Here is a 26,828-nt window from a genome sequence, read left to right on the forward strand (position 1 = left end):
AGATGGCATTATCCTTTCCATGCATGTGCAGGGTAGGACCCAGAAGGCGAAGCACCTCTTCCAAGACCACAAGTGAGGCAGTGCCAGGACCGAGGCTTGGGACTCCCGTTCCAGTGCTCTTTCTCTGACACCAGGCTGAATACCAAGAGGGGAAGGGTCAGATTGCAGGACCGTAGCCTCTCCTTTCTATCCCTGCCTGGTGTCAGAGAACCTACTGCCCATGGATTTCCAGAGCCCCACACGGATCGTTGGCTCCCCTGTTTCCAGCCTGGGGCTCCCAGGGACTCACCCAACCCTCGGGAGCTGGCAGCCCTAGTCCTCTTGCCCTCATCCTGTGCCGGGGCAGGGCAGAGACAGAGGAGGGGAGGCTGGAGCCCCCAGGTGCCCTCACCTGTGCCCCGACCCTCAGGCTCTAAGGCATCACCGGGATTGAGCTCCTCGATGAGGGGGTCACCGTGTTCCCTGCGAATGACCCTGCAGGAGAGGAGACAGGTTGTTCCTGGATGACTAATGTGCCAGCATGGCACTCGCGGGCCCCCTGAACTCAGAGGTCCACTTGCTCCCGTCTCTGTCCCCTGAGCAGCGCCGGGCCCCACGTGGGCGCCTACTGAGCCACCATCTGCTCACAGAGCCTGTCTACACCCTGCCTGTTCCCTTCCTGGGTTTTAATTTACGTTGGTAAATATTGATTTTTCTTTCTCTAATGGATGAGTTATAGACAGCCTGGGGAAGGGCAGTTGATAGATGGAGAAGGGGCAGGGACGCAGCTACCTTCAACTGACCTTCTCCTTCCTTCAAGTGGCCTTGGGCTTCTGAGTTCTGGGTGTAACTAGGATTGAAACCGCTCAGATGCCACCTCCTTCAAGCCCTCCCTGACGGTCATGCGGGAAGCAGGGCCTTCCTGTTCAGCCTTTGTCACTTCCTGCCTTGTGGTAAAGCTCTGAGCTAGTGCCTCTTCTCTCTCCAGTTGGATGGGAGCTCTTCACAGGCTGGGACCACGTGTTACTGGTTCTCGTATTTTCCCGGGCACCTGGCACAGCGTGTGGCCCCCCAGGGAAGCTCTGCGCGCGTGTCTGCAGGAGGCGAGGATGAAGTCCAGCGGCAAAGAGGGCGGAAACGGGTCCCTTTGGGCTGCAGGGGCTCTATTTTAAGCTCTGAATCACGGCAATACTTGCTTCAGAAAAGCCCACTGTGAGCGTCTTGCTCTGTCTCCGCACTGAGCTCAATGCTGATGATGGCGATGAGCTTCCCCCAATTTTTCTCACTCGTTAGATTCTTATAGCCTTGGCTGCTCTGGCCTGGATGTGTGGAGCAATACTGGGGGAGCCAGGGGGCTAGGAGGGATCTGATCTCTACCCCCGTGACACTGCTGATGGCTCTTGTCTGCTCAAGTCACAGAGTCACCAGCGGGCTGGGCTGAGCCAGTGACTTCGGGTGGGGGGGCAGGGGTCCCCTGAGCTGGAGCCTGTGGTGGCCGGAGGGCAGGGTGTAGGGGGTTTGCTGTGGTGAGCAGCAGCCCTGGGAGAGCCATCTGTAGGCCCCAGGCATCTGTGCTGAGCTCACCCACGGGTGTGGACCGGGTGGAGGGCCGCGTGCCTGGGTGCACTCCGGCATGTGAGCTACATGTGCCTTGGCCTGCCAACAACCACAGTCCCTTTGACCTTCTGTGTACCGCAGGCTCTGCCACAGTTGGGTTCAGGTTTAAGTGACAGTGCAGTTAAGGGTTCCTAAGGACAAAGCCCAGCAGTTCCACTGCATCGACGTATTTGCCCATCAAATTCTTCGGCAGTGACTTTTGTGTGCTGTCTAGCGTGTGGGGGGCTGCAGCTGTGGTGTGCGTCAGGGAGGACGGAGCTCAGGGTCCATGACCGCAGGGAGTCTCAGACAGAGCTCCGAACGCCAACAGGGAGAGAGGCTGAGGGGACGGAGAGCTGGGCAAGCCCACTCGGGCTTCAGGCTTCCTGGAGGAAGGGCCGACTAAGCTGAGACCGGAAGATGAGTGTGGTCACTCAGAGGAAGACGGAGGAGCAAGGGGCGGAGGGGGCGGCCTGCCTGAGGGTCCGGGCCGGGGACAGCCCGGAACTGAACAGAGGGAGAGTGTCGGAAGCTCGGCTGTAAACGGAGAAATGGAGTGTGACCAGGTGGGGGACAAAGCGGGGTGTGGGATGAGTCCAAGAGAAGGCAGTGGGGGGCTTCCAAAGGTTTCAAGTGGAAAAGGGGTATGGCCAGACTTGCATTTTCAAGCACTTTGCTGAAGGCTCCTGTAGGAATCCCTTTTAGAGCCAGAGACAGGAGCTGGGGAGTGGCATAGGGGTGAAGAGATGAGAACAGAGCAGAGGCAGGTGTCAATGTCAGCAGTGTGACCGTCATATCCCGGCTGGCCTGGGAGAGTCCGTGTTGGCCCGCCGGCCCGCCGTTATCAACAGGACCCCTTATGCTCACTAAGCATCTGGTTTGGGTGATGAAATCCTTGGTTACCTCACTCCTCATTGCAAGATTGCAGGCTCAAGCACACGGAGGCTTTGAGTCCCCAGCATCTCCCACGAGGAGCCTGCTGTGTTCCATTCAGCGACAGAGACAGGTGGGGCCAAACCTGCAGGGTGGCCGTTGGAGCGACAGCCCAGACTATAGCCCCTCACACTCTGGGCCGTGAGCTCAGGACCCATCTGGCTCTGGGACTTGGAGCATAGTCACGTGCCTGGGAAGTGGCTCACGCTGTGGCTGTGGGAAGGCCAAGACACTAACCCATGGGACCACTATGGGGTGACCCTGTCCTCGTCCATGGCAGTCCCGGGCCAGCCTGCCCTCGGGGTGGCCAGAGGTGTGTGAGAGCCAGGTGGGCAGGCGGATGGGGGAGGGGCCTGGGTCCTCAGGCCACAGTGAGGAGATCACTAGACTCCCTTGTGCTCAGCGGCCCTGGCAAGTGACACTTTATTAGCCAGAGAAGGAAAGTAGTATCTCTGTTAACGAGCAATTGATCTTCCACAATTAATCTGGAAGTTGTGAATAAGCTTTTTCCAAGTCGCCTAATTAGTAAACCTGGTGCCTTTGGGGGGTGATTACTTCCAGTCAGGATTGATGCTTTGTTAATAATCATATTTTAAAACATGCTTAGTCACAGCTCTTGCCTTTTATTAATAGTTGGGCCCCCTCCTGGGGTAGAGGATGGGGGCCCCGTGGAGCTGAGCCAGGTGACCAGGCCCATTTCCTGAATCCAGGGCCCCTTGCTCCCCTGCCTCCTCTCCCCACAGGCTCCTGAGCCCCAGTAGCACGTTTTAGGCCAGGAACAGGGTTGTCTCCGACCACATGGGGCCTGAGGTTCCCCAACAGCAGTTCTCAAGCTTTGGTGTCATTAAGAGTCACCTGATGCCCAGTGCACTTGTTAAAAATAGAGGTTTCTGGGCCTTACCCTGAAGATTCTGATTCAGGAGATCTGGGTGGACCCCAGAATGTACTTTAAATAAGCACTTTGGGTGATTCTGATGCAATGGTCTCTGGGCCCCTCTTAGAGAAGTATTGCCTTCGAACTTCCAACCTTTTTTCCCCAGATGCAGGTGCTTGCAGATTCCTTCCATCTGTCAATCCCTTTTCCTGGTCTACCATTGATCGTCTCATCCAGCATTTCCCAAGAGATTTTTGCGGAGTACCAGTCCCAAGAATAAAATCTTTGAAAGAGGTGTCCTGTGGTCAAATCTGTTTGGAATATTCCATCTCCCTTTCAGAAATTAAAAACACTCATGCTTGTGTTAAAGGCTCTGAGAAGTCCTGCAGCCAGTAAATCTGCCTGTCTTTGCTAACCCCAGGCACACCCAAACAAACTTGACTCTGTAACTCCTTTTTGTGGTGATGTGGATTTCTCTCCCGTAGAGGTTGGGTTCTGGGCACACATTGGGCCATGTCCCTCTGCCTGTTTCCCCCACAACAGCAGGAGGCCAGTTTCCTGCCCCAGTTCTGCCCTTCATTCCACAGCCTCTTGCTCAGTCCCTCCTTCCCTCCTCTCTGTTCCTTCATCAGGGACCATCGGGAACAGCCCTGGGAACTCCCCTCTGAGTCCTACACCTTGCTCCTGACTCCCAGCCCGCAAGAGCGAGAAGTCACTGCCAGGCTGCAGTGCCTACCGGAAGAGACGGTTGGCTGAGGAGCTGCGGTGGGCGAAGTTGTTGAAGAAAATCTCCAGTTCCTGATCATTGTCAAAGTCAGCGGCGATGACGGTACGGACCGGGGATGGCATGGAAAATTTGGGCGAGGCGATGTCCTGACGGGGGAGAGGGTGCAGGTCAGCAGACAGAGGTGTGTGTGCATGCAATCCAAGAGAAGAGACAGCCCACCTAACACCTCACCTCCCCTGGAAGGGACCTGTGGTGGCAGCACCCAGGACCACAAAGACCCTGGGCTGCTTAGAGGACAAGGAGGTGAGAGGAACAGTTCCAGTTCCCACCAGCAGAGCACCTGGCTGTTCCCTGGTCAGGGTCACACACAGCCCTCCCATCGAGGTGAGGCAGATATCAGCATTCCCATTTTACAGGCAAGGTGAGGGTGTCCTGGGGGAGGGAGGGGAATCACTCATGGTCATGGCTAAGGATGGGGCGGTAGCCGGGGCTTCTGACTCAAGATGCTACGTCCCTTCCTCCTCTGCAGGAGAGTCAGAAGCGGGGGTTGGGGGGTGGGTGATGCTGGAAAGTGCTCTGCACTTGAACCCAGGCTTCTCTCCCGACTGGCCATGTGACCTTAGGCAAGTCATTAGCCTCTCAGGTCTCACTCTCTCCGTCAGTAACATGGGGCTAGGAATAGTGTGGCTCAGGCCGTGAGCACTGCGTGTAAAATGCCTGGGAAGCACTGGGCATGAACCAGATCCTTGGCACCGGTCCTGGCCTTGCTCATGCCATCAGTCCCATGGAAGGCAGGAGAGGGGGCTTCTAGCTGTGTTTTTGCTGTTATCTTAAGTTTTTTTTCCTGGAAGTCTTTTGATATTTTTGAGACCCTTGCTCTGGGGGTTTGTAGTATTAGATACACTTGCCTGGGGTTCATGGGGAGACCCCAGGCCCAGGAGAGCCCAGCTTGGACCTTGAAGTGCTGACACAGCCTTGGAGGACCCGGCAAAGGGTCCCAGGGGTGGGACTTTCTTTTGAAAAAGAAGAAGAGGCATAGAGAGCAACCTTCTGATTATAAGAATATTCATCACAGAATCTTAAAGATTCTAGCAGCCTGTCTGGCTCTCAGGGCCCACCTGGAAAGGGTTGGGAAGGGACAGTTCATGTTTCCGGGAGTGCCCCTCATGCCCACTGGCCTGGCCCTGCTCCTTGGCCTCTCACGGCAGGTCCCCCCTCCAACCAATGCAGGAAGGAGCCAGCCTGGGACAGCTGGCAAGCTGCCTGTTCTGGGGAGCCCAGGAGGGAGGTTGTCCCCATCAGCATGGTAATGAGGCTGATTAAGAGCCTGGCCACTTGGCCAGGGTGGGCTGAGCAGGGCCTTAAGAGCTGGAGAGAAAGGGACCTCAGGATCTCTAAGTCATTATTATTCTATTGATCCTATAAAAATGGAAACCTACATAGCTCCCTCGGGGTTCCCCCTGGACGCCCGGGCTTCTGAGATAACGTATGTAAAGCGCTTAGCACAGTTCCTGGCACATGGAAGACACCTGATACATGGGGCGTCAATTATCATTGTTATTGCTCCTGTGAGCTCTGGGGAGGGGCCACCAGGAGGCCGGGCCATGTTCCTCAACCACAGCACACTGATGTTTGGGCCTGCATCATTTCCTGACTGGGGTGCTGTCCTGTGCGTTACAGAACATTTGGCAGTACCCCTGGCCTCCACCCAGGGGATGCCAGTCACACCCCTCTCCCATTTGTGACAACCATAAAGTGTCACAGACACTGTCCCCAGACATGTCAAATGTCCAGGGGAGAAAATGACCCCTGGTGGAGAACCTGAGTTAAGACAAAAAGCTGGGGGTAGGGATGCGCCTGGGTGGCTCAGTCAGTTGAGCGTCTGACTCTTGGTTTTCGCTCAGGTCATGATCTCGCGGATCATAGGATTGAGCCCCACATGGAGCTCTGCATCTGGTTCTGCGCTCAGTGGGGAGTCTGCTTGAGGATTCTGTCCCTCTGCCTTCCCCCGGCTTGGGCGTGTGTATGCCCTCTCTCTCTGTCTAAAATAAATAAGTCTTAAAAAATAACAAAAAGCTAAATAAGGATGAAAATCATCCTGGATCCCGGGATCAACTGCTTGAGTTCAGGGCAGGCCTCCTTCTCACCCAGAGAGCCCGGGTCTCAAGGGAGTGAGCCGCTGGGCCTGAGCGTCCTCAGGTGGCTGCTACAAGGGAGGAAGCTTGCGGCGGTGACCCAGACAGAAGGGTCCCAGAGACTCCCCTGGGACCATGAAGCATCCGGAAAATTCTCACTCCCCCAGGGGACTTTGGCAAGACCTAGGTACCTCCAGAATCATCCAGACTCACTGAGATCAGTTTCAACCATCCTATGAGAGCTCCAGGAGAAAGCTCCAAACTCCAGCGCACCAGGGGGTGGCACCCAACAGTCCCTTTGAAGAATTCTTGGCATCGCAGTCTATTGACAGCTCAGGGAGGGGACACAGAGAGGGACTGGAGGGGCCCACCACCTGCCATTTGTCCTTAGGGGCCATGGGAGCTCCGGAGTCTCAGCTTTCCGTCTGTCCCTCTCTTGCCCACTGCACCCTTAGCCAGAACTTAAACTTGAAAAAATCAGGTTTTCCAGGAGCCACCTGGAAAACTACTGCCAATCCAGGAACGAAGCCGAGAGCCTGCATTGCCCTGTTCCTGCCCACTGCGGGATGTTGCTCTCCCTCCTCTGCGAGTGGCTCTCCCTGCCCCGGGCACTAGAGATGGTACTGAAGCCCAGGCTGGACTCCATCGTCTTCCCCTAGATGTTGCCTTCACTGTGGCTGTCCTGCCTCCAGGCCCTGCAGAGCCACAGGCCCCTTCTCAGCCTGGTGGGAGGCACAGGCAAGGTGGCAGCCCTAGGACATCCAGGGCCGCACGCAGTGCTGTGGGGATGGGCGGGAGGGGGCCGGGGAGGGACAGCGAGGTCCCTTCTTACCCGAAAGCGGACCTTCCCATGGGCACTCATCTGCAGGTAGAGCCGGTGGGGGCCATTCCAGTTGCCGTAGACGATATCCACTTTGCCATCGCCGTTGAAGTCGGCCAGGGCGACACCTCGCCCGTGCTGGTGGGGGTCGTCCACACCTGGGGAGGAACGACAGGGACCCTCAGGGCTGCACCCCCTGCAGGCCCTAAAAACGCTCGCCTTGCTTGAGCTCCTTGGAGAGGCACAGGGAGGGTGACCCTTGCACCGACCCTGCCCAGGGCGCAGATGGGGAGCCCCAGCGCCAGCTCAAAATTTCTCCCTGGGGGCAGGAGGTGGGACAGCCGTGTGGTTGCAAAGGGAATCAGACTTGCCTTCAGTGGCATCCGCCCAGCGACCACACAATTTTCACTCAGTTTTGGGGTAGCATGGGTGGGAGAAGGGGACATGCAAAGTCTGGAGGACCAAAGTCCCCTCCAGCCACTCCAACGCTGCCACTGGGGTATAGTAAGTTGGTCATCACCTGTTGGTTTAAATCTCTCAGTAGCTCCCCAGTCTTGTTGGGTCAAGTTCAAGTGCCTGGGAAGCACAAGGCCCCCACCCACCCCATCTGGTCTTGATCTGGTACCCCTCCCCTCGCCCCTTACTCATAAACTCTGGCGACCTGTGCTTCTGTCATTCCTTAAATGAGCCCTGCCCTTTCTGGTTTCTGGGCCTTTGCTCAAGTGCGTTGCTGCTCCTGGAATGCTCTTTGCCTGGCTATTGGTTACCTGGTTCCTTGTTTTTCTTCTGTTCTCAGCTACTTTGTCACCTCCTCAGGGAAGCCTTCCCTGACCACTCCCATGAAAACAGCTCCTCCCAGCTACTTTGGTATTTGTCCTGACAACCTCTCATTCTTTCCCTCCACTGTGCTGATCACATCGACCATCGGGTTCCTTTGTGGTTTATCTGCTTAGTGTCCAGTTTCCCCACGAGACCTTAAACTCCATGAGGTCAGGGGCTGTCTTCTTGTTCACTTGTATTCACGCAGCATCTGACCAGTAGTTTTCAGTAAATACTTGCTGAATGAATAAAGAAACATAAATAATTTGACAGAAGGCTTCTGGGGATGTTGGTGACAGCAGAGGAAATGCCACATCATAACAAAGAAACCCACAGCGTGCCTTGGGAGCTCGGGGAAGAGAAGCCTGTGTGTCCAGTGTCGCTGGCTTCTGCTGTCCCTGCATCTGCCAGTGTCCACTGAGCTGACCCTGGTGGAGGACAGGGGCTGGCTTTGCCCAGAGGGAAGGTCTGACCTCCCGGCTGCCCGAGGAAGATATGTTCCGTCAGGCCAAGCGTGGAGCTGAGAGGTGCTGGGTGCTGGTTCTCAATACCCAGGCTGACTCTCTCAGCGGACAAACTGCCATTCGTCATTGGGCCCTCAGAGATGGGGCGGGCGACAGGACAAGATAATGGAGGGGAGAATCACAGAATCCAGGGTCCAGGGAGCTCTTGCCAGCGGCAGCCACAGAACTCCCGGGGATGGGAGCCAGCGGAAGGTGCGAGTGAGGCCCCCTGAGCACTTTGGATGCTGAGTACCCTCTTGGGGGAGGGAAGGCTCTGGACAATGAGTGGGAGGTGTGAGGAGAAGAGGCAGTGTGCCCTAGGCTTGAGGAAGAGGCTTTTCCAAGGAAGGGGGCAGCCTCTAATGCCTAGGATTAACACCCCATTAATTCTCTACAAAACTCCCCAGCCCAAATGTCGGTGGCCTTCTGTGTTGGCCCATTTCTCTCCTATCTACGAGGCACCTTGACAAGGAGCTGGTTCCCTTTCACGGGAATAATCAGTGCCAGGCCGCATTTCACAGCAGCATCTGTTTGGGTGATGAATGCCCTCTTGACATGTCTTGTTAAACCCCTGCAATCATTCTGACTTTCAATTACGGGCCTAGCACCTTTCCTCTCTCCTCCCGCCAGATACCTTCTCCCACTCCAACTTGCTCGCTCACCTCTGCTCCCATCTCTTTAACACCTTATCAAACCCTCTAGCTTTTCTCCACCACCACCTCCCCTTCATTTTATGATTTTTCAGCAATGAGAAAATTTGCTGCCAGAGTATATAGCCCTGTAGAGTGTGTGTGTGTGTGTGTGTGTGTGTGTGAGTGTGCATGCTAGGTGGGAGGCCAGGCCAGGGGAGCTGCCTCCAGCTCTACCTCTGCCCAGGAAGGAGGAGAGGGAAAGGCACGAGGCGAGTGGACAGGCTCCAAGCGGAGGGGCGGTGCTGGAAGTGGGCACTCCCAAGCCGAGAGCTGGGGGATTACGATCTTGTAAGTCAGGGAGGATGGATTGGCAGACGCTCAGGGATTTGAGGCTTGCTGTCGGCTCTAGCTGGAGCTTGTAGGACCTTTGATCTATGTGTCTAATCCCCGCTCACCTCTTCTTCTGGAGGGTAGCGCTCGCCTCTGTGCTGCCCTGTGAGGGGCAAAATCAATCCTTTCATGGGCAAGGTGGGGAGGAAGTGGGTGGAGAGAAGTGGTCGAAGGGCAGGCTGATTAACACCCACAAACTTTCATTAAGGGTCCCTTCCACCATTCAGCAAGATTGACTTGGTGACCGTGGTGTGTCAAGAGTGAACAGTACAGCGCCCCGTCCTTGTAGACCTAGTTTATTCTAGCGACGTAGAAGCCTGATCGAGATGTGAGATGTGCGTGGAAGGGCAGTGTGAATGCAGATGAGGAAGTGTGAATCTCTGCCAGGCGGCCCAGGGGGAGGCAGGAAGGGCTTCATAGAGCTGAGTGCTGAATGATAAACAGAATTTCTGCAGAAGGAGAAAAGGGAGAAGGCACTTTCTAGCAGACAGAATGGCAGGTGCAAAGGCCCTGAGGCAGATGAGGGATGAACACAAAAGGAGGAAGGGGAGCAGAGCTGGGAGCCTAAAGTACTATTTTGTGTGGATTTTAGTCCCCTTACTTAGCTATTTGTTTATTCATCTGGTTTCCCCTCTAGAACGTCTGTGCCTATGTGCGTTATGTGTGGCAGGTAGGGTAGGATGGTGCAACCTTCCTGGGATCAGCATCCCCAGCTCTAAGTACCACCTGGCACTTAGCAGGTGCTCCATAAATGGTTATTGGATTGAATTTAGTGATTAAGGTGAATGTGGGGAGGGGAACTGGAAAGAGGTGGCTTGGAGGGGAAATTAATGCTGAAGACTCAAGCGGGACTCAGAGGAACACGGGCTAAATCTAGTTGCTGGAAAATGGATAATGGTCAGGAGTTCCAGGCTCCCCCTCTCCCCAGCAGCACACATTCCCTGTGGCCGGAGCCTTGGGGGATACAGAATGGAAGGTGACAAAATGTTTCCGTGCACAGCGGGCCTGCTTCCTGGTCCTGGTCTCCCTGAGGCCAGCGTCCGAGGGTCTGGGGCAGTGAGGTACCCAGCGCGGGGGCCACACTCACCGGCACTGGCAGCAGCATCCACGAAGGTGCCATCACCCTGGTTGTGGAAGAGGAAGTTGGGCCCATTCTCGTTGTCACAGAAGATGTCTGAGGCACTGCTGCTGAGGATAGGACCCACGCTGACACCGCGGCCCCCTAAGAGAGGACAGCAACCCACAGTGAGTGGCAGAAGCAGAGCCTCAGGCCTGTGAGGAGGACGGGTGGGCCTCAGAGGCCTTTGAGAAGCCGCTGTGGCGAGGCCTCTGAAGAGCTTTGAGGACAGGGGAATGCTTCTCTGAGCCCAGATCTGGGCTCGCAGTCCTGTCAACGTGTGTAGAAGATGACTCAAGGAAGGATAAGGCAAGCGAGGGGCAAGACGGTGTCACTTTGTGCGCAAGTCATGACCCCATGGCCTACGGAACACAGAGGCCATCCTACAGATCCCTCCCTTCCCTTCGGAAGCTGACTCACAACGATCCCCCAGGCCAGATCTACCAACCACATTTAAAAAAAAAAAAGATTTTATTTATTAATTTGACAGAGATCACAAGTAGGCAGAGAGGCAGGCAGAGAGAGGGAGGAAGGGAAGCAGGCTCCCTCCTGAGCAGAGAGCCCCACACAGGGCTCCATCCCAGGACCCCGGGATCATGACCCGAGCCGAAGGCAGTGGCTCAACCCACTGAGCCACCCAGGTGCCCCTACACACCACATTTTGATCAAGTCACAGATTTTCCTGACAACCCCCACCCCCACCTCGAGTCATCTGTATGCCAGTCAAGACACCAGGTGTGCTCCTGGCCCAAGAACACAGGGGACTAGGTTCTGGCTAAGGCTGCAGGACATTTTCTTGACTTTGCTTGGTATAGTAAGCAACTGGGAACAACCAGTAAGTCCACCAACAACGATGGGCTGAATAGACTGGGCTGCGTCCATAGGATGGACCGTTCTGCCGCCGCTGAAAAGACTGTGCAGATCCATATGTGTTGGCTTGGAGGAGGGCCCATGACATACTGTTCAGTGAAAAAGCAATTCACCAAGTAATGGTATTGTGTCATCTTAGTTTTATTAAAAAGAAAAAGAAAAAGGAAAAGAAAAAGAAAACACATGATATTTCTGGATGTGTTCATGCAAGCTTGTCCTTGAGCTTGGGGGAAGTGGGAAAGGCCACGCCTTGCGTTGTTAACCCCAGACTGCCAGATGGGGTGGGAGTCAGGGAGGGAAGGAGAGACAGGAGTTCGCCTTTTTTGGGAATGTCTTTGTGTTGTTTGGCTTGTTGTAACAAAATCGCTTCTGCAGTTGGAAAGGGAAAAATCCAATAATTGCATACTTTTTAAAAAAGGAAGAAGTCAATCCAGCTCTACATTAGGGTTTAATGTCTCCAAGATCAAATTTGAGCTACCTGTGTCAACAAGTCCAATATGAAGACGTCTGGATTTTGAATCAAGCCCCGGAAGCCATAGCCCTGGTCCCTGGGAATCCTGGGCAGAAAACAGTCTGACCAGGACAGGACATGGATTCTAGTCCCAGCACGGCTGTTTATAAGCTGTGTGACCTTGGGCAATTTATGGTATCCTTTGAGCCTCAGTTTCCTCAACTGTAAAACAGGAGTAGCATGACCTGCTTTTTCTATTTTAGGATCTTTACGAGGATCACGTGAGGTGAGACACATGAAAGGGGTTTGTGAACCCTACCATCCTGTTACTCAGAGTGAGGTCCTTGGGCCCACCATGGGGGGGGCAGGCTTGTTAGGCAGAATCCCAGTCCCTGCCCCCCTGCCAGTCAGTACCTCTCTTCTAGCAGGACCCTTGGGTGGCTATGTGCCCAGTAAAGTTTGAAAGGTGTGGCTCTAACAGGCTGTTCAGTACAATAAGAATAGTTACCAGAAAACTCAGAAGAACTGTTGTTATTTGTTAAATAAGCGGGAGCTCAGGCAGACTTGAGTGATGTTGGGCGCCCCACCCCCCCACCAACTGCCTGCCTGGCTCTGGCTGGGGAAGAGGTTTCCATAAAGTGTGCTAAAGTGGGATGGAGGTTCACTTGGTTCCCGGACTCCTCCTGCCTTCTGGGAAAGGTCCCTGGAGGAAATCGGGGGGCTTTTCTCACCTGTGCAATGCAGCCTGCCCCCCAGGTCGGGCGTAAGGGGCCAGGAGGAGGGGATGGGTCCAACGTCAATGCCATTCCCCTTGCTCTTGTGGTTGAGCTCCAGAGAAACACAGGTAATCTACTTAGCTCTCCAGGAGAGCCCAAGCCTCCTGAAAATGGAGTCACTCAGTAATCCTGGGTAGCATCACCTAAGACGGGGCGTGCAGTTTTCATTCGGAGAGCCACAGTGTGGGGCGGGGAGGCTTCTGGATTCCTTTCCTAAGGCCAGCAGGGAGGGCTGCTGGGCTGTAACCTGGGCGCCACATAGGCCCATTCAGAGAGGAGCCCTAGAGTGGCTACTGACAGCTGTTCCCTGCCTCCATCCTGCCAGATTCCAAACCAGGGACAGGCTTCGGGCTTTGGTGAGGAACCCCGGGCCTTGCCAGGGCCCCCGGAAATTCCAGGTGGGGCTGTGGGACTTGCCACCGTGCAACTCCATCCTTCCTCCCCACTCTGGTGTCCTCCAATTTCCTCTCTGCTTCTGGCTCTCAAGCTGTGACACATTCTCTTCATTTTCTACAAAGCAGGTTATTTCCCTCTTGGACAAATTTCTAAATCTTTCTAATTAACTAATTGGGTTGGGTTGGAGCCTTGTACCATTTGTAACCTGTAATTATTAGAAAATTGCCATGGTAACCACACTACTAATTAGTGACAATTTATTGCCATGGCAACCGGACCATAACAGAGACGTTACCCACGACTCCCTCTTGGCAAGTTCGCCGCCCAGTTGGGGAGCAGGTGATCGACAGTCAGGGAGCCAGCCCCTTGGGCAGCGGCCCCAGCAGCCTCAGGATGGAGAGTCCAGTTCGGGGCTGAGGCAGGGGCTGCCGGGCGTCTGTGTCCCTTGCTGCGCTGCAGAGGTGCGTTCCCAGGTGGAGCACGTAAATCTTCTCCAAACCAGTAACATCCATCCACCCTGCAGCGTCCATGACAGAGGTTCCCGATTCCGTCTCTTCTCCCTGACATTCTCCCCTCCCCCAACTCTCTCTCTCTCCCGAAGTTGAGCCTACGTCTTCTGGGGTCACCCAAGGGGCAGTGGGGAACTGCCTCAGAGGACGACGTCCCAGTAGGGAGTGAGATTCTACTTTACATCAATTCGTTCTTCTGTATCTGCGGTGGCCCATGCTCTTGGGGACAAGCAGCTCCCCAGCTAGGGCTGGAGGGGCAGCCCCGGTGATGGGAAAGAAGACCGGATCAGAAAGTGTGCATGTGACCTTGGGCACATCAGCGGACCTTTCTGGGCCTCTGTTTTCTCAGTGCTAATGGGAGGCTGATTGTAACAACAGCTTCTTCTCATAAACTATCATAAATATTAAGTGAGCTGGTTTTCGGAAGGTACTTTGGAAAATGTCAGGTGCCACATAGTCATTAGTTGGGATGATTTCCCACCTGCTAGGGGAATAAAATCTTACTTCCCCAGCACTTGCAGGCTTCTAAGGCCTCCTTTTTCTGCTATTGGGTGCAAACGCAGCCTCCTGCCCAGCCCCGCCTGAAGGCTTCTCACTCTGCCCCTGAAGCTGGATGGGAGAGTGGAGTGACTGGGGAAAAAGCCTTCCCCTGCCACATTCTGGAAGCCCCTCTGATTATCCGCCCAGTGATCCTGAGTCCCACGGGGTAACCTCATTAACCCTCAAAAACTGCACCGCTAAACCCCGAGCCCTCTGGTGAGGTGGACCCAAGTCCGATTTAGGTACAGGTGATCCATTTCTCAGATGGCATCTAGGCAGTCCTGGGGTGGTCGGCCGCCAAGTTGGATTGTATCTGAGAGCTGGAGTGGAATGGGAAAGTGAGGCCGCATGAAATAAGGGTGGGGGGGGGCACCTGGGTGGCTCAGTGGGTTAAAACCTCCTGGGATCAAGTCCCACATCAGGCTCTCTGCTCAGCAGGGAGCCTGCTTCCTCCTTTCTCTCTGCCTGACTCTCTGTCTACCTGTGATCTCTGTCAAATAAATAAATAAAAATCTTAAAAAAAAAAAAAAAAAGAAAGAAGGGTGGGGGGGGCATCCTGCTGGGGGCTGGCGGACCCAGGCACGAGGAGGCAGGAGTATTTGCCATGCTAAGGAAGAGCCTCTAGGTCCTTACTTGGCCTCTGCACCTGCTCTGGCTAAAGCAACTTGAGCTGTGTGCTCTCCAGGCCCTGGGATCCTTCCCCATGAACTGGGGAAGGGACTGAGAGCTCCAAGTTCCTTCCCACTCCTTCAGTGCCTTCTCAAGGCTGAAATTTGGGGCCCGCGTGGCTGGAGCCCACGCCAGTGGAGGGAGGCTTTGTGAGGCTCGTTGGCCCAAGAATCTGGACCCATGGGATTAATCTACTGAGACCTCAACAGAAATACAATTCTTGTGGATGCCAAGGCCTGCAGGCTGCCAAGAGCATCCGAGAAACTGTAGAAGAGTAGCAAAGATGCTGGAAAACACAGAGGTGGAGGAATGGGCAGTGTGTGTGCCTGTGCGTGCTCGTGTGCATGGGTGTGTGGGAGGAGGGGGAGTGAGGGTCAGGGCAGGATGGTAACAGGGTCTTTATTCCTAAATTCCCCCAAACATTCAAAGGTAGAATGATATGTGTCAGTGCTGGTGCTGCCACCCACGACCCCCTGTGAGCCGTCCCAGGACCTGGTAGGGTTCCGAGTACACGGGGCGGAGGGTATTAGATGCGGACATTCCACTCCTCCCTCAATCCTGGCAGCCCCTCCCTGTAGGATGCCGCCGGGGCAGAGGACAGGAGAATGGGCAGGGCTCTGAAGAAGCCCAGCTCATCTGGGCATCTGTTCTCCAGTCCCCTGTCCTAGGCACCATCCGCGTCTTATCCCACTGCCCCGTTTTCCAGGCGAGGAAACCAAGGCTCAAGGAGGGCAGCCAACGGGCTGCTGATCGCAGTCCAAACGCACATCTGAGTGACCCCAGAGCCTGGGCTAGCCCCAGAGGGCGCTCCCAAACCTTTCTACTCAAGCATCCTTCCGGCAGAAGAGGGAGCTGGACTCTTGGTAAGCCCCAGAGTGACCAGCTGCAGGCTTGACCTTTCTTTAAAATCTCTTATTTTAGCAGAAGAAACAGTGCACCATGATCGCATTTCTATTATAAGAGTATTTGTGTTTGTTTTGAAAGAAAAGTGATGTCCCTTCTTGTCAATCATCGAATGCATGGATACCGCAATGTCCTGGGGCACTGGGTCCCCCTGGCAGGCCCAGGGCTGCAGTCCCCGAGGGAGCCCTTCGAGGAGCCTGTCCCTCCAGTTCTGCCTGTCACATCCCACTGCAAGGCAGTGCCCGCCTGCCAGCCTGGGAGGCTCTGCGGCCCCCTCTGTCGCCCGTGGTCAGCTCTCTGGAGTCCGCTGACGGGGAGCCGCCAGAGGCCTCAGCTGGGCTTTAGGCATCTCCTTCTCCTCCAGTAATGACTTCCTATAAATCAGATCTGCCCTCCGCTTTGTTCTACACTGCTCCCAGCCAACAGCAAAAATCCCCACCTCATATCCTAAAGCCACCTTCATTTTCTTTCCAAATTTCTTATAAGGATTCCTTAACTGCCGCCTTGCAGCCCAGACAGATGCTTCCTCAAGAGGGGAGGCCAAAATGCAGAGCTCCTGGGGAAGGGGTGGAGGCCGGGGCACTGGGGAGGCAGGGTGAAGATGGAGATCAACGGATTCCAGTGGAGGGGCATGAAGAACCCTGTGACTGTACCCAGGGCTGGAAGGTGGACAGGGGACCCCACGGAGGCCACCTCCAGGGAAGCGGTGGGTGGGCTTGCTCTGGGCTGCACCTTGTGTCTGGCATGACGCTCTCTGCATCTGCTGTCCTCCTGGGCACCTTGGATGAGGAGGGGGTTGCTGTCTGCTGCACTCCAAAGGTCCCGCCCCTGAGCCAGGCCTGTCCAATGCCTCCTTTCATTCTCGTGCCCCCACTGCAGGTGAGAAAACTGAGGCCCATGAGGTTAATAAATGGCCCGTCGCTGCCTGGACAGGACGGGAGGCTGAGGCAGGACCTGTGGCACCAGATTCTGGTGCCACCTGTGCCATCAGACCGCGGCACCAGGTCCTGTCCTCTCAGCAGCTCCGCGAGATGGTAGTTCAGACAGTGAGTTCAAGGTGCTTAAAGGGGCTGGGGGAGGTGCCCAAGGTCACTCAGGGCTGCAGAGGCCAGTGCAGAGTCCTGGTCCTTACCTTCCCTCTACTTGGGTTCCATGCCGGGCCTTCTGCCACATGGGCGACTAATTCTCAGGATTCCTTGTACCCTTAAGGCTCTGAGGGGCCGCAGGCATCTGGGAAAGTCGGAGCTTGGGATTCTCCTTGAACTAGGAGCCATGGGGGAGTGGGCTTTCCTCCACTCAAGTCGGCACCAGCTCAACTCAGCACCCTCGGTCCGCCAGTGGCCCTCCTGTCCCCCGAGAGCTGGCACACTGGCCACTAGATGGCACTGTGACCTAGCAGAGCAGCAGCTGCCAGCCAACTCGCTCCCGTCTGGAGAGATGGCCTCCCTTCCCCCGCGGGAGAGCAGACAGCACAGGGCAGGCAGCACCACTGGCCAGCCTGCCCACCGCTTGTCCGGGCCTCCCCCTACTGCCAGGCACAGCCTAGGCCAAGCAGTTGCTCGAGCCACAAAAACTGGGGGGTCAAAATCATGCCCTTGAGTGCCAATCCCTGGGGCTGTGTCCTGGGGATACAGCTCCTCCTGTATTGTGGGCTGGAGCTGGGAGGCTCCAGCTGGAGGTCACCAGAAAGGTTAGTGGATCTTGGCTGGTTAAGCTTTGGGGGTTGGGGCTCAGGACGCTAGTTTCTCTGCAAACCCTCTGTGTGACCTTGGGCAAGTCCCTTGTCCTCTCTGGACCTCGGTTGGCTCTTTTGTAAAATAAGAGACTCTCTGAGGTCTGTCCAGCAGCTGGGTGTTGTGTGGCTGGGCTCTGGGGGACCTGTGGCTCCCGGACTGCACATCTGGCTATGGCTGGCTTCCTCCTGGGTCTGCTCGTCACTGCCTGTGTCCCTCCCCTTCTCCAGGCCTCAGGACCCGAGCCTGGAGCTGAGCACTGGCCGTGTGCCAGAGACTCAGCAATCAGGCCAGGCTCCAGTGGCGGCCCTTACATTTGGGGTCCGTCCCTTGGGCTCAGGGGGGTGCTTTGGGTTAGTTTTGCAGCCAGATGTCCATGTGTCATTAACGAAGTGACAACGGGGTCTGCGGGGTAGAGTTGAGGGGCTTGGCGGGCAAGGAAAGGGTGGGCTGGGGAAGGCGGGCAGACACAATAGTAACTTGGTGGGCCAAATAGGTTCTTCTCAGCCAAATGGCTTTTGGAAGTCTGCAGAGCCGCTTTAACGTGTCCTCTGGGCACGCCAGCTGCCCCCGCCTGCCTGTGTGTTTCACAGAAACTGCTGCCCCTTCCTTGAGCTGCCCGGTCCTTTCAGTACAGCCTGGCTCAGCTGGCTGCTGCTCCCATCCCCAGCCGTCCTCCTCAGCTGTCTCCTCTTGGTCGCCTCCTGCCCCCTCCTCGGTTCCTGCCAGCCCCTCCGCCGATCCAGACAGCACGAACAATGCCCCCTTCATGCTCCACCCCAGCCGCAACCTCCTGAATCCTTTTATTCCATGGAGAAGCCTCTCTCCCCGACCTCGCCTCCCTCCAGCTCATCATTTTCAAGTACTTCATCTCCCCAGCCCACTCTCCTTCTCCTGCAGACCAAGGCACTTAATTGCCAAGCTAGCCCAATGCACAGAACTGGGAACTATTCAGAAAAATTGACGGTACAAATCTAGGCTGAAGCTCCTGCATGTTTATTCCTTTTCCCAGGAAAGCATGGTTTATTACTGACACTCAGCCAGGAAGTCTGCATGTTCACGTGCGGAGCTTGTGTGCGCTGGCATGGGGCTGGAGCTGTGCAAACTATTTTACTGTCTAGCCGTTTGTTCCCACAAACTTCGTCAGACAGGTCAACATCAATCTCCCCGTCTCAGCGAAGTGGAAAGTTGGCTAGAGAAAGGCATTATAAGCTCAGGAGAGGCTGTGACAACCCTTTCTAGGTAGGGCTTTGAGAGTTGGCTACCCACCCAGGTGTATGGAGGCAGGGGGATGGCCCAAATGACCCCCCCCACCCCCCACCAACCAAGCATCCTTCTGGGCCCAGGATTTGGATTGGGGTGGGCTGGCCCTTTGGAAGTCTATTGGGGAAGCTGGGATGGAGAGATCAGGAAGGTCAACCAGCAAGGGAATCTCTACATCCAAATGACAGGACCAGGACAAGGGAAGCCGAAGTTCACGTGAGACGTGGCTGTGCACAGCTCTGGCTTCCTGGTTTCTGGCACCCAGAGCAGGAACCGGATTGCTCTGCAATCAGCAGTCTATTGGCAGTTTATCAGAGTTTAGTCAGCAGCCGTGCTCGAATTAGAAAAACAGCCTTCCCTAGAAAGATCTCCCTGTCAGAGACTCTGACAATAGGTCCCCCATCCAGAGAGGTGTGTGTATGTGGGGAGGGGGACATGGCTTCAAGAAAAGGGGCCGGAGAGGTTTTGGAACAAGAACACAATTCTTTGAGCTCAGTTATCCGAGACGGGACCCAGCTGAAGCTTAGGGATTTAGCACTCAATTCCTGGCTGCTTATGTATAAGTAAATAATTTCATCTGCTGTTTGGCAATAAAGAATGCTTTAAACCTCGGCCTTTGTGATTTGTCAGTTTTCTCCTCCAGAACGTGTTCGCCCATCATTTGGGTTTCAGCGGGGGATGGGGCAAAATGTTCTGGGGATAGGATGTTACAGTGTTCTCATCCTATGTCTCACGGCCCCCACGGGGTCCCCCAAAGCCCACACCTGCCAGATAGCTCACCAACCCTTGGAGAGGCAGTGTTGGAGGAGCTGCCTGTTGGGGATGGGTTGGGAAAAAAGCCTTCATCCTCCCCTCCCAGGGACACAAACCCCTCTTCTCCCATGGTCGCTGATGAACTAGACTCAGCCTTGCCGGGCCCAGCCCCCAGCCCCAGGCCTCCCGCCCTTCCAACTCACAGCACCCCGGCCTGCCACCCCGCCACCTGGTGTCACTCTGCCTACCTGTGTATTTGCTGACCCCGGCCTCAGCAGCCACATCTCTGAGCGCCAGAATGCCCTGGGAGAGGTCACTGGCCTCGGGGTCCATTTCAATGAGGGCGTCAGGGCCCACGTTACCGTAGGCATAATTGGCGATGTAGATAGAGTAGCGTCCAGAGCCCTGGGGAAGAAGGGAAGGACGGTAGGTGAGCAGGCCCATCTGGGCTTGTCGTGGTCTCTTTCCAAGAAAGGGGCTCTCCCTCTCCTCGTGTAGGACCATGGGTCTTTTTTGGCTCAGCTTCTTCTCCCTGGGGTCTGGTGTGAAGGGCCTTGCGGGCCATGTGGGGCCCAACTCCAGAATCACTTTTCCCTGAGGCTGCAGACTGCACCCCCCCCTCCCCCCTGCTCCGCCGATTCCTACAACAAAGCAGCCCGGCTTCTCCTTCTATCCTGTTCCAGAAGAACACATCCCTCCCTCTCCCCCACAACCACCTTTTTATAGACAATTTTCTAATGTGCCTCTCTCCAGCTGAGCTCTCTCCAGCTGCCAGCCAGGGTAGCTGCTCAATAAATATTTGCTGATTGATTGATCTACCAATTCCCATTATTCTCAGTCTCTCTCTCTCTCCCATTCAAGCTCACCCCAGCCAAGATGACAAGCAAATTCTAGAGTCATCTCCCTCCCCACCTCCCACCCTGGATTCCTTCATTCTGCTATTTCGATGGCCTAAGAGGCTTGGATATGCAGGGCCCCCCCCCTTCCAGTTCCTCTGTTTGCCCACATTACCAGAAAGAAATAGTGTATTGCTTCTGCCTTTGTAATGCTGTCTCAAACATTTTTTGCCTTTGCATCCAGGAGAAGCCCTGGGCACCAGCTCCTCCTTGCTACCATCCTTGTCTGCTCTGGTCTGAAACCCCACTGACAAACGCTTCTTGTCTGCCTGTTATTAGAACCGTGTCATTTTTTTCAATGGATGCCTCCTTTCTCCCCAGAGAGCCACCTGTTTTCTGCATCCGAACAGTTTTCCAGCTTTCCCCTCATCCTTCTCATCATTTTCCTCCAACCCATCAGATAGCAGATATTTCTTGAGCTCCAACTACCTGCAGCGCATTCAGCTCTAAATGTCCCCAAGACAACATCTTTGCTCTCCAGTTGCTTGTCACCTTGTTTAAACACAAGCTAGAAACGCGAAACAACGTGAGAGAAACAGCTGAGTTCCAGGCCACTCTCTTCTCTGCCCTTGGCCCGCGTGGCTGATTTCGATTTCTTTCCCAACCGAACTTCTTGTAAGCAGAACCCCCATCCCACCTAACTGATCACTGGCTTTATCCCTTCCGTGGGAATGTTTTCTTTGGGGGAGCTGACGAAGAGCTACTTGAGTCTGACTGACGGGTGGCTGAGGCCAACAAAGGGGCTCACGGTCTCCTGAGGGGATGCGGACATGGCAACCGTAATACAAGAACATATAGGATTCAGAGAACATGTAAGTTAACAAACCCGGAAATAAAATTTAAAAAAAATGTGAACTAGACTGGAATTAATTTTTTTTTTTTTTTTAAAGAGAGGGAGAGAGACTATGTACAGCCTTTGCTCGTGTACAGAAGAGGTGCTCCCAGAGGAAGGAGCACTGAATTAGCAGAGTTCAGAAAAGGTTTTCTAAGAGGTGTCTCAGCCAGGTGAAGTGTGCAGGAAAGAACCTTCCAGGCAGAAATGATACTCTAGAGAATGATGTATGTAGGGAAACCACAAGTGGTTCGTTCGGTGTTGCCGGAATAGAAAATGCAAGAAAGGGCGTTTCGGGGGCTGGAGAAGGAGGAGGCAAAGATATTCCCTAAAGATGCCGATGCCCCCTCTGCTTCAGTTATCTGAGGCTCCGTCCTGCTGCCGGGACACTGTGAGTTCCCAGGCTTGTCACTCAGCAGCACTGCTGTCATGGGGGAGCAGGTCAGAACTGCAGACTCTCGGTGGCCTGTCCCCTTTGTCAGGCCCGATGAAGCAGTATCTGAGTTTTCACACCACCCCCATGGGATCCCTGCACAAAACCGAAGTTCGAGATGCAGGGCTTCATGGCACAGCTTCGTGACTAGGGGCGAACTCTGAGAGGCACCTGCCGGTGGCAGGAGCTCAGTGTATGTGCGTGGAATGATCAGATGAAGACTGAATGAAGGGGCCGAAAGGGAAAGTGTGCCATCCCCGGGCCCACGCCTGACCCTACCAGCTGTTGGCAATCCCCGCCACAAATGGGCAATTAAGCCCAAATGAACTGAAAGGCACTTGGCTGGAAATTAGGATGTTTCTAAAATTCTATTATACCTAGTTCCTTTCTTCACTCTATGGGGATTATAAAAGTTGACAAACATAGGTGCATTACGATGGCAGGGGACTGCAGAAATTTTGCCGTGTGGCCTTGACTACAGTCACCTCGGGACAGTGAGGGGGCTGCAGAGATGAGCCCGGGGAGAGGCTCCCCAGGGCAGTGGGGTCCGCCTTCAGTCTACATCAGAATCACATGGAGCTCTTGTTCAACCGTAGATGCTGGGTCTCATCCCCCAAGTTTCTTTTTATTTATTTATTTATTTATTTGTCAGAGAGAGAGAGCAAGAGTGAGCACAGGCAGACAGAGTGGCAGGCAGAGTCAGAGGGAGAAGCAGGCTCCCGGCGGAGCAAGGAGCCCGATATGGGACTCGATCCCAGGACGCTGGGATCACGACCTGAGCCGAAGGCAGCTGCTTAACCAACTGAGCCACCCAGGTGTCCCATCCCCCAAGTTTCTGATTTGGGAGCTCTAGGGTGGGGCCCGAGAGTTTGCATCTTGAACAAGTTCCCAGGTGAAGCCGATGCTGTTGAATCAGGAACCACACCTGGAGAGCCACGGTCTAGGGATATTAGCCTGGTCCCGGTCCAGGCTCTGCCCCTCTGTGGCTTTGTCCTTGGACAGTTTCCTCACCCACTTTGGCTGCGTCTCCTCGTGTGTTAAAGGGGATTCATACTCCCCCTGCTTCCTGGCAGGGTTGTTGAGAAGATGAAATGAGACAACACATGTGAAAGGTCTCCAAGAGATAAAAATGCTATATAAACATGAGGCATAATCATTATCGATCGGGGAACGCTTCTTGTAAGAGATCAGCTTTGAGCTGGATCCAGAAAGGTGGGTGAGTGATGAGGCGGCTGCAGACAAAGGGCAGGCGAGGGTGTCAGGTTTGGGGCCTAGGGGGGACGGGGGCGGCTGGAGACAGGACAGGAAGGGCATGTGGTAGGGTTGAGACCTTTACCTGAGGGACAGCTGTCCCAGTACGGCCTGCGCCAGAGTCACCTGCAGGGCTCACTCAAACCCAGACTTCTGCCCCCCTCCCCCGCCCCGTGGATTCAGACACAGTAGGTCTGGAGGAGGGAGTGTGGGTCCGGCCCGGAGAATCTGCATTTCTGTCAATGTTGCTGGTGCTGCTGGTCCGGAGACCACACTCTGGGAACAGGTCAACTAAAAGGCATCAGTGCTGGGGGGTGGGGGTGCTGTGGGGCTGAGGAAGGGGTAGGTGAACACTGTAACAGCACCTGTGGTTAGAAATTGGTGACTGACACCAGTTCACCCAGGGGCAAGGTCTCCGTGGGACAGTCAATTTCTGGCTTTGCCTGCCATTTAACTACGTTGACCAAGGTCAAGTTTCTTAATTGCTGGACGCCTTAGTTTCCAGATCTGTAAAATGGGGATAATGACAGGTACCTCATAAGCCTATTGTGAAGAATCAGTAAACAAAGTGAATAAAGCCCCGAGCTCAGGGCTTGGTGGGCTGCTCTCTCATTATGGTTAGCTGTCATTATTGTTAAGATTGCTTCTGTGTTTCCTACATTGCGCAGCATCCCAGAGTGGCCATGACCTGGCTCTATTCCCCGCCCCCCCTCCAGTTCTCAGGACCCAGGGATTGCCAGGGTGGTAGTGGTGGCTGGACCCAGAAAGGAGCCCTTCTCCTGGTGGCAGACCCTGTAGGGTTTTTTCCTAGTTCTCCGAGTGCCTGCGTGCCAAAGCTTTTTGTTGTTGTTGTTGTTTTTACTTTCTTTTTGTTTTTTGTATTTCACATGGTACCTTTGTCCTGTGGTTAAAAGAGTGGGCGTGCAGATGACCTTGTTAGGACAAAGAGTGCATCTCTTTGTGATTAACCTTCAGGCCCTGTCCCCAGCTCGGAGATGATTCTCACCTTGGCCAAGTGTGGGAAGCCTTGGTTCCGCCGGAGCGAGGCAGGAAGCAGGAGGCTGGCAAGAGGCTCCCGGCAGCGGCCAGGCCTGGCACCCTCCAGACCCTTCTCACTCTTTTGAGGCGGCTCGTAGAGCCACGGCCTCCTCTTCCCCTCCCACCAGGCAGGAGTCCAGGTGGCAAAGATTCAGGTCAGGGCTAAATGTGGCTTCACAGCCCAGCTTGGCTTCTTTTCCCAGCACCAGCTTGTTAAGAAATAAATATTTATACCTGGCACCTGCCTTCTCCCAAGGCCTGGAGGCCCCTGCTGTGAAGATTCACGCTGAATCCCCAATCCCCTCGGTGCCATCTCCATCCTGAAACTAGCCAGGCCCCTGGCCCCTTGCCCCTGCCCCCGGAATGGAAGCTAGACAGCAGCTGGGCCCCTGATTTACTGACGCCTGTCTCTGAAGCCAAGGAGGGGGCAGCAGGGGAGCAGGTGACAGGAGGAATAAATGGCCTCCACCACCAAGCTCAGGCTCTGGCTGGGGCTGCGGGGACGCAAGCCTGGGCCGGAGCCACACGCTGGGGCAGGTGGCTGTCTGCTCCTGCCCCTCCCTTTCCGCCTTTCCTCCCTACCTGCTTTGGCTTGGCACCTGCTATGGGGGGAACGAGCAGGCACGAAAGCAGTGACCGAGCTACTGATTAACCAGAGGACTGGGACATTCAGGCCACCCTCCTTCACCCACTAACCAATCTTTTTGTCATTCCTTCGTCGTTCCACAAATATTTTCAGCAAGAGCCGTATGGCTCAATGCCTGGCACATAGTAAAGGCTTAATAAATATTGGCTGAATGACTGAATGATCACAAGGTTTAGAGCTAGAAGAGTCTGATTCATGTCCTAGTCACACTGCCAATCTCGTTGGGGGCCTCAGGCCAATTAGTGCCTAAGCTGGGCCTTAGTGCCCTCCTCTGCCCAATGGACACGGTGAGGACAGCCCCTGACCAGGTTCCTTGCTGGTTGCTGGGAGAGCCTCAAGGGAGAAAGGATGTGAAAGCAGATAGTAACTCACCCTGCAAATCTTGTCAGTATTTAGCACCTGCGACATGCAAGGCACTGTGGGGGGTGCATCTTTGGGCTCTGCCCTGGACAGCCCCGCTCTGCCGGGCCATGTCTGCCTGTGGGCTTCCTTCCATGTCCCCTGTGAGCTCTCACGTTGCTGTCTGGCCCCCTCTTCTCCCCAGGCCCCCATGCACCCCTAAGCTCACCGTCCTGTCCACGCAGGCCACGGAGCGCCCGGCAAAGAGGCTGGCCACACCGCGGGCCACGTTGACCTCGTCACTGAGGATGTCTTCCCAGCGGTTGTTGCGGAACTTGAACAACTTGTCCGTGTACGTGGCCACCCCTGGAGAGAAGAGGAAGGGAGGCTGGTGGATGGTGGCCCAGTGTGCAGGTAGGTTTCGGGACACCTGCCACAGGTGGTTGGGGCCACAGGTAGATAGGTGATCGAGGCAAGGTGAGCGCTCCCCACAGCAGGCGGGTGAGGCTCTCTCTGTCTGGGGGGCGCTGGGGTGTTTTCGGTTGAGAGAAGAGACTGGTTTATGAAAATGGCCAACCCAGGCCTCAGTAGCCACAGATCTACCGTGGGTCTGAGATGACCCTCCACAGCGGGGTTTACACCTGGCCCCCTATGCCTGCGCCCACCGTACGGGAGATCTGAGCTTGCTGATATTCCAGCACCCAAATCCTACCCAGGATGTCTCTTTCTCCGGGACCTTTTCCTGCATTCTCTGCTGGATCACAGGACCTCATTTGGGTCTGAGAAGAAACAGTGCTGTTTGGTAGCTGGGGCTCTAAGCCCAGATCCAGAAAGGGGCTGGAGGTGGAGCTCTGACGGACTTGTCGCCCACCCCCAGGGGAACCTGATGGCAGTAGGGTCAGTGTCAGTGCCCAGGTGGGGTGAAAGGGGTGAGCAGCCCTGGGAGGCCCTCGGGGCTGGGGTCTCCACCCCTTTCAGAGCTGGATGGAGGCCGAGGACCGCCAGCTTAGGGAGTCGCATGCATGGCACCGCGCAGTTTATTTTGGGGAAGAGCAAAGAACTCCTGGTGGCCAGAGGCTCAATCCCTTGTAAGGCCACTCAGAGAGCTCCACTCTGCCATGACCCCTAGTTGGCTTCTTGCTCATGTGAGCCCCAGAGCGTTCGTATTTTGGGAGGGGTCATGTTCCACGCTCAAGGGCTGGCATAGGAAACACAGGAGGGACAGCAAAGGGGCAGCTGTAGGAAGCCAGGAATGTGAGCTGGGGGAGGAGTGGCCCTGGGGACAGACCCCTGCACTTGACTCTCTGGCTGGCCCAGGGTGGAGGCTATGGCTTAGGCTGAAGGGAGCTGTATGGTGCAGTGGTTAAGACCTTGGGGTTTAGAGTAAACAAGCCCCCATCCTGGTCTCTGTTCTACCCAGATTCCACTATTCTAGGGGCTAGTTGTTGACTTTGGGCAAGTTGCTTAGCATCTCTGAGCTTCAGTTTTCCCATTTGCAGATGGGATGAGAGTCATAGCTACAACCAGTTTGCTGTGAAGAATACCCGAGTTGATGTACACAGAAGGAGAACACAGCGCCCCCTCGAGGTGTGTGTGTGGGGTATTAGCCGGAAGTGGTCATTCCCAGGTTACAGATGGGGTCCTCTCCAAGATCCTTTGGGACCTCGGCTCCACATTGCCTGGTGAGAGTCTGTGTGCGAAATGAGTGGCTGAGTAGGACTGAGGGAGTGAGACCATGTTAGGAGAGGGCACTTATGAAGGATCCCTCAGGGAGTTCTGCCCAGGAGAAGACAAAAGGCTTTGTTCTCTAAGTGGCCTCCTGTGGAAACCTCCTAAGACCACAGGGACCAGTGTGTTTGCTGTGTGGTCCGTGGGATCTGGCGGTGGCTTCTGAGATGCTCCCCAGACCCTAGGAAGCTGGCCCTGGAGCAGAGCCCTTCTACCCGGCCTGACCCTCCCAGAGGTGCAGAGGCCCGTCCGGGGGGAGGGAAGGCCTTTTGTGAGC

The 26,828-nt window shown here is 55.2% G+C and overlaps 1 protein-coding gene across 6 annotated transcripts in view; it reads right to left on the reverse strand.

The window, feature by feature from the left end:
- Nucleotides 1-26,828, reverse strand: part of CRTAC1 (cartilage acidic protein 1) — a 147,266-nt gene that overhangs the window by 27,876 nt on the left and 92,562 nt on the right. For all 6 annotated transcript variants that reach the window (XM_082722158.1, XM_082722157.1, XM_082722155.1 and 3 more), the window contains exons 4-9: nucleotides 25,053-25,189; nucleotides 19,637-19,793; nucleotides 10,496-10,630; nucleotides 7,077-7,222; nucleotides 4,119-4,255; nucleotides 392-474 (exon numbers count right to left, since the gene is read on the reverse strand). In XM_082722158.1, the coding sequence (XP_082578284.1) occupies nucleotides 392-474; nucleotides 4,119-4,255; nucleotides 7,077-7,222; nucleotides 10,496-10,630; nucleotides 19,637-19,793; nucleotides 25,053-25,189 (795 nt within the window). The remainder of the gene's footprint in view (nucleotides 1-391; nucleotides 475-4,118; nucleotides 4,256-7,076; nucleotides 7,223-10,495; nucleotides 10,631-19,636; nucleotides 19,794-25,052; nucleotides 25,190-26,828) is intronic.

The sequence above is a fragment of the Mustela nivalis genome, assembly GCF_964662115.1.
Source record: "Mustela nivalis genome assembly, chromosome: 2".
Lineage (NCBI taxonomy): Eukaryota > Metazoa > Chordata > Mammalia > Carnivora > Mustelidae > Mustela > Mustela nivalis.